Below are 7,237 nucleotides of genomic sequence, written 5' to 3' on the forward strand. Positions count from 1 at the left end.
GTTTTTTTTTTTTTAAGATTTTATTTATTTGACAGAGACAAAGCAAGAGGGGAAACACAAGCAGGGGGAGTGGGAGAGGGAGAAGCAGGCTTCCTGCTGAGCAGGGAGCCTGATGCGGGGCTCGATCCCAGGACCCTGAGACCATGACCTGAGCCAAAGACTGAGCCACCCAGGTGCCCCTAGTTTTGATATTTTTTTTTATACCTGAAAGCCTTTTATTTTTTTAACACATATTTCTCCAACAGAGATGAGACTATATTGAAATTTTTTCCCCTGAAATCTTAAGAACAAGTTTTTGGTTTTTTTAAGGTTTTATTTTTCAGTAATCTTTACACGCAACATGGGACTCAAACTTAAAACCCCAAGATCAAGAGCCACATGCTGTACTGGCTGAGCTAGTCAGGCGCGCCTTTAAAGAACTTAGTATTAACTAGATCGAGAAAGCATGCTTTATCTTTGCAGTGTGAGTTGTACGAAGTTGACTAAAACAACACAAATATATTACAGCTTTTGATAATGGCTATTAAACTAACAACTGAAAACATGTTTGGAAGTGCACCTCTAAACAATGAGGAGGGTGAGAGTTCTGGGTCCTAATCAGAGATGGCTTCACTTACAGTTGTCCCAGAGGTGCTCATACCACCAGGCCACACACCCAGGTAATAGCGAGGCAAGGCCTTCTTTCTTAGGGGTGGAAGGACAGTGTCTAGGAAGTAGAGAGGTTTGCAAAGGAGTTAATACCAGACCATAGCCCTGTGCTCGGTCACATCCTCTTTACGAAGAGTCTGCATGTAAGTTGAGGGGCTGAAACTCCCATCCTTAACCTTAATGTGTCCATCCTTATGTGCCTGCTCGGATCCAGGACAAGTGAAGCCAGGGGTGGAGAACCAGAGGCTCCAGACAGGAGGGCTCTCACACCTTGTGAGTGCTTTGAGGAGGATAGCTGGCCCCTCTCCCTCAGTCCTTGCTATACCCTTTTGTTTAGGGGCCTGGCTCCAGTTTGCACTGAGATACAGGGTTATCCTTCGTGGTAGACTGGTGACCCTTTGTCTCCCTGGACCTACTTTACCCCCTCTTAGGGCTTCATTCCAACAGCAGAGAGGTGCAGACATCAAAAGGCTTTGGGTTGAGGGGTGCCTGGGTGGCTCAGATCTTAAGTGTCTGCCTTCGGCTCAGGTCATGATCCCAGAGTCCTGGGGTCCAGTCCCACATCAGGCTCCCTGCTTGGCGGGAAGCCTGCTTCTCTCTCTCCCACTCTCCCTGCTTGTGTTCCCTCTCTTGCTGTGTCTCTCTCTGTCAGATAAATAAAATCTTTAAAAAAAAAAAAGGCTTTGGGTTGATACGGGGTGGGAGTATGTAGACCGGACCTAGTGCTTTGAGCTAAGCTGTGTCAGTAGTGTTCCACAGTGGAGTTTCTCCGGACCTCCTCCGCTCTGTTGCATTGTCTTTTCTGTTGTGTTCACCATCGAGCCTGATAAGCCAAGTATTGAGCTTGGTGTTGAAAGCCAGTTGTGGGTGCCCCTGGCTGGCACAGTGGGTAGAGCATGTGACTCTTGATCTTGGGGCTGTAAGTTTCAGCCCCATGATGGGTGTAGAGATTACTTAAAATACTAAAGAAAGCAAGCAAACAAGAAAGCCAGCCGGTTGTGGAGTGTTCACGGTCTACCTTCCCTGGCCTGCTGTCCCCACCGAGGCCGGGTCTCAAGCCAGTGTAGCACTCAGCACTCCCAAGAACAGGCTGCTCCTGGGCAGCAGGATAGGTTTGGTCATACATGTGGTTTTTTTTTTACAGTAAAGTGTGTGGAATCTCCTTTGGGTAGAAAACTATCTGGATTGGTGTGAAGCGAAATATCAATTTCTGTGCCTTAGAACCATAGCACCTCTTAGAATATACAGTTTGTCAATGAATTTATAAGATGTATTTGTAAAAGCGTTACTTTCGTGTATTTTCCATTAAGAAGCTTTAAAGGTGATTATGTTCTTGTTTCCTAAGAGTTTTTTTTAGATTTCTAAATTACTAATACTGAGATCATGTGAAAGTGCTTTTTTTTTTTTTTAAGATTTTATTTATTTATTTGACAGAGATAGCTAGAGAGGGAACACAGGAAGGGGGAGAAGGAGAAGCAGGCTTCCCGCAGAGCAGGGAGCCTGATGCGGGGCTTGATCCCAGGACCCTGGGATCATGACCTGAGCCGAAGGCAGACGCTTAACGACTGAGCCACCCAGGGGCCCCATAAAAGTGCTTTGTTAAACAACATTCATACTCTAGTTGGTATAAGTTTTTCTTCTCTTATTTTTCAACTTTTTGTTTGTTTAGAAAACTGTGGCTGAAAAGCAGGAGAAGAGAAATCAGGATCGACTGAGGAGGAGAGAGGAGAGAGAGCGGGAGGAGCGACTGAGCAGGAGGTGAGTCCCACAGTACACACATGCCCAAGGAGACCCTGCTCCTTCCTTGCAGTCTGGCTTGTAGCAATTGAGGTCTGCTGTGGACCTACGTGGCCCTTAAAAGAAAAATGAGCAAACATGCAGCCTGTTCAGAAGAGCGGGGTTTTGGCTGGCCTGGGAGGAGCGCTGTGTGGTGCAGACATGCTGGGGCATGCTTTGTCACACAGCCATACGTTGAAGGGAAAATCCGTCAGGGAAAGGCCTTAGGTCTGAGCAGACTCTGAAGTTGACTGAGTATTGTCGGGCCCTGCTGAGAACGAGTGTAGGTGGTAAGGGTGGAAGCAGCAAGAGTCCCAGTGAAGGAGGTGCCAGTTGACAGGGTGAGCGGGATCTTGGTGTGTTGTGGGGGTAGAGCTGTTAAGATTCGCTGGTACAAGGTTGTGAGGCAAGCAAAGGGGGAACAGAGCTGGCCTCATGGTTTCAGGCCTGGAGCTGCCACTTAGGGGATGGAGAACACTGGGAGCAGTGTACTAGGGTGAAGAGGGGTTGGTGGGCAGTAGGATTTGGCTCTGGCCATACTCAGTTTGAGATGCTTAGGAGACATGTGGTCAGAGTTCAGGGAAAAGGCTGGAGCCAGGACCCCACTGTCATGGGGTACAGCTCACTGTCCTTGAAAGGCCCAGAAGCTGGGCTTTCCTGGAGGAATTAGTGTATAGTTCAGAAACAACAAGTAAGTGTTTATTGTATTTATTGTGTTTCTCTTCATTACTTTAATTACCTAACACATTTTGATTGTAAAGAGACTCAAACAAAAACAAAATAGATTCAAACAGTATAAAAATGTATTAAGCAAAACACATAAGGCATCCCTGATTTCAGTTTTTGATGACGAAGTTTCTATAAAGCTATTTTTGTTTTTTGTGGGTTTTGTTTTGTTTTTAAGATTTTACTTACGGGACACCTGGGTGGCTCAGTCAGTTAAGCGTCTGCCTTCAGCTCGGGTTGTGATCCCAGGGTTCTGGGATTGAGTCCCACATTGGGCTCCTTGATCAGCGGGGAGCCTGCTTCTCCCTCTGCCTGCCACTCCCCCTGTTTATGCATGCATACACACACACTCTCTCTCTTTCTCTCTGACAAATAAATAAAATCTTTTAAAAATAATAAAGATTTTATTTATTTTAAAGAGCAAGAGAGCGTGAGAGCATGAGCAGGGGGAGGGGCAGAGGGAGAAGCAGACTCCTCATTGAGCTGGGAGCCTGATGCTCAATCCCAGGATTCTGAGATCATGACCTGAGCCAAAGGCAGACTCTTAACCATCTGAGCCACCCAGGTGCCCCAATTTTGGGGTTTTATTTTAAGATTTTATTCTTTATTTGACAGAGAGTACAAGCAGGGGGAGCAGGAGAGGGAGAAGCAGGCTCTCCACTAAGCAGGGAGCCCGACGTGGGGCCCGATCCAAGGACCCTGGGATCATGACCCAAGCTGAAGGCAGATGCCCAACTCACTGAGCCACCCAGGCACCCCTATTTTGTTTTTTAAAGATTTATTTATTTGAGAGAGAGAGAGCGTGGGGTGGGGGGCAAAGGGAAAGAAATCCTCAAGCACACTGCCCAGAATGGAGCCTCATGCAGGGCTCCATCCTAGGACCCTGAGATCATGACCTGAACCGAAATCAAGAGTCAGAAGCTTAACCGACTGAGCCACCCAGGTGGCTCTGTAAAACTATTTTTGAATGGGTACTGTAGTGATCATCCTTATTTTGATATGTTTGATTGGTTTATTTTTTTATTTTTTTAAAGATTTTATTTATTTATTCATGAGAGATAGAGAGAGAGAGAGGCAGAGGCAGAGGGAGAAGCAGGCTCCCCGCGGAGCAGGGAGCCCGATGCGGGACTCGATCCCAGGACCCTGGGATCATGACCTGAGCCGAAGGCAGACGCTTAACCAACTGAGCCACCCAGGCGTCCCTGTTTGATTGGTTTATAAAATTTCTTAGAATTCCTAGGACAAAGGAATTTAATATATATAAACATTAATAGGTGTTGGAAAAATTGCTTTACAAAAAACTATCAGATCATCCTTTAGATGCATGTTGTGTGAACATCTTCTGTCACATCCCCCTCAGCACATTTTGCTAGTGATCTTGTTAATTTTTGCTGTAGAACAGGGTGTAAAATGAGAACTCATTGTATTGTGTATTTCTTGGATTGCTGGTTGGTTATATAGTTTCCAAGGAGGTCATGTGACCCTCACCTAGCAGTGAACCTGTGTCTGGAACTTGAGGCTTTGGCTTTGCTTTAACTTTGGTGTCCTTTGGTGACTTTAGATCCTGTCCAGCCTTGCATCTGCTGTGTGACAGTCTGCATAGCTGTGCAAGTGACTTTGACGAGCCAGTTGTTGAACTCAGAGTGTAGCATTTGACCCCTGGGGGTTGGGGGCTGGCCTCATGCTGTGAGCATTGACACCTGGAGCTGTGGGCCTGAGAATGGGTGAGCCGACTCGGTGGGAAGTCAGCACTGCTTCACCTTGTAGACTGTGGGGTGGGCTGTTTGGGGGAAATTGCCCATCCTTTTTTTCTCTTTTTCATTTTAGGTCTGGATCAAGAACCAGAGATCGAAGGAGGTAGGTTTCCAGATCCATTAACATATTCTCAGATGCCCTTTTTCCCCCCCACATTTTTTGTCTTTTCTCCCCCCACATTTTTTCTTTTTTAAGATTTACTTATTTGAGAGAGAGTGTGTATGCATGCATGCGCGTGCAGCAGTGGGGAGCAAAGGGAGAGGGAGAGAGTCCCAAGCAGACGCTGCGCTGTGTGTGCAGCCTGATGTGGACCTCGATCTCATGACCCTGAGATCACAACATGAGCCGAAACCAAGAGTCACTTAACTGACTGAGCCCCGCAGGCACCCCTCCACATGCATTTTTCCTTATTAGTTATCTTTTATAGCTTCACACTTGTTATCTGGTGGGCAGGGCTGGTGAGGGACCAAGCTCGGGCCCTATCCATCTGTTGTCAGGTTGGTTGGGGCTTAGTGCAGCAGTGGGATCCACTGTAAATGAGAGGGAAGTCAGAAGGTACTGCTGAGGCCTGTGGGGTGGTAGGTGTTTCCTGGCGAGGTGTTTTCCGGAAGCATCAGTGGGATGGGGCCATAATTCTGAATTGATGGGACTGTTGTGGACCCCAGTTGTAAATTTGTAGAAGGGAAGGGGAGATGCCAGTGAACCATCCAGCAGAACTTCTTGCGAGAGAAGGGCTATTGGCAGGGGGCATCATGGCCTTCAGAGCCTTCTGGTTGTCTGCTGCAGGTCACGCTCCCGGGATCGGCGTCGCAGGAGGTCCAGATCTACCTCCAGGGAGCGACGAAAGTCGTCCCGATCCCGGTCCCGAGACAGACACCGGCGCCACCGCAGCCGTTCCCGCAGCCACAGCCGGGGCCACCGCCGGGCTTCCAGGGACCGGAGTGCGAAATACAAGTAACTACTCTGACTCCTTCAGTAGCTGCAACCAGGAGTGAGCCCCTTCTCTTTGTGTTCCCAGGGTCTTCTGGGGGTCTATCGTTGGGGCCTGTTGGCCATGCCTGGTCGGGATGGGTCTGGGGCTTTTGTTCAGGAGCCTGGCTGGGCATCTCTGGAACAGTGTTGGAGCCTTGAGGAGTCATGAATGGGGCCCAGTGCATAGGGAGCTGTAAGCTCGAGCAGCAGGTGGATTCAGGGCTGGGACAGTTGAGAGGCTGTGGAGGTGGTTACACGGGCATAACTCCCTCGTGACCTGCCACATGCTCAGTGTCCCCTCAGTACACAGAGTCCCTGAGATTTGCTTCCTGACCAGGCCCTGCTTACCTCTGTTGTGGTTTTCTTAAGGAAAAACAACCCAAAAAACATTCATACTCACCCTTTGAGGTAAGCTCTGTGAGCACCCTTGTGTGCTTGATTATAGCCTTTTTTCCACTGTGTTTATGTAACGGATCATACTCCACATGTACACTTTGTGGTTCTTTGCTTCGCTCACATTACAGCAAAATCCTACCCTGTTAGGAGAAATCTTTACAAATGTCACTTTTGAGTAGCTGCTTGAACACTCCCTTGTAGTGGCTTGGGCACTAGACGGCTGCCCTCTGCCTGCCGAGGGCTTCCCCGGGCGTGCTGTGTTTTGGTCTTCCCTGAGCTCATGTTGAGGGTCCAAGTTGCCGGTGCTCAAGGAGTCAGCCAGAAGAGGGATGCTGGCCTCCTCTGAGCCTCTGATTCTCATTTCCCAGGTTCTCCAGAGAACGGGCACCGAGGGAGGAGTCCTGGGAGCATGGGCGCAGTGAGCGAGGGGCTGCTGACTGGAGGCTGGAGAGCTCCAATGGGAAGACAACTTCGCGGAGGTCGGAGGAAAAGGAGGCTGGAGAGATCTGAACCTACATCTGGGCCTGTAAATAGTCTGATAAACATTCAACACAGCCTAAAGTTACCCTTTATATTTGCTGAATACAACTCATCTTTTGTAGTTTACAATTTCTATTGTTTTGGAGCTCGCTGTGAGTTTCTAGCGATGTACAGAGTTGCTCCTGTGTTCTGGGGTTTTGTTGAGTAGGAATAAATAAATCTGACAGACGGCCTCCTTACTGCTGCGGTGGGGTCTCTGCTGTCCCGCTGTGCTCTAGAGACTTCACCGTGGCCTCCCACAGCGGGTGGCACACTGGATGTTCTTGGTTAGCAAGCTCACCCTCAGAAATTGTGACTTAATGTTAGACTCCCTTTGACTGTTGGCATCTGAAATGCCTGCTGCCCTGCCCTGACCATCTGGCGTGCAATGTGCTGTCTGCTCGCTGGGCTGCACAGCTCCACCCCTTGGTGTAGACCACAGCAG

At 48.6% G+C, this 7,237-nt stretch overlaps 1 protein-coding gene across 3 annotated transcripts in view; it reads left to right on the forward strand.

The window, feature by feature from the left end:
- LUC7L (LUC7 like) overlaps window positions 1-6,992 on the forward strand; it is a 35,782-nt gene extending 28,790 nt beyond the window's left edge. For 2 of the 3 annotated variants that reach the window (XM_081820456.1, XM_081820454.1), the window contains 4 exons: window positions 2,318-2,406; window positions 4,978-5,007; window positions 5,692-5,859; window positions 6,642-6,992. In XM_081820456.1, coding sequence (XP_081676582.1) covers window positions 2,318-2,406; window positions 4,978-5,007; window positions 5,692-5,859; window positions 6,642-6,783 — 429 coding nt within the window. In that variant the 3' untranslated portion in view covers window positions 6,784-6,992. Of the gene's footprint in view, window positions 1-2,317; window positions 2,407-4,977; window positions 5,008-5,691; window positions 5,897-6,641 lie in introns of all 3 variants that reach the window. The other variant, XM_081820455.1, reaches the window with a different exon arrangement.
- Window positions 6,993-7,237: the final 245 nt, after the last annotated feature.

This window comes from Leptonychotes weddellii, chromosome 5, assembly GCF_054177405.1.
Source record: "Leptonychotes weddellii isolate Sample4059 chromosome 5, ASM5417740v2, whole genome shotgun sequence".
NCBI lineage: Eukaryota > Metazoa > Chordata > Mammalia > Carnivora > Phocidae > Leptonychotes > Leptonychotes weddellii.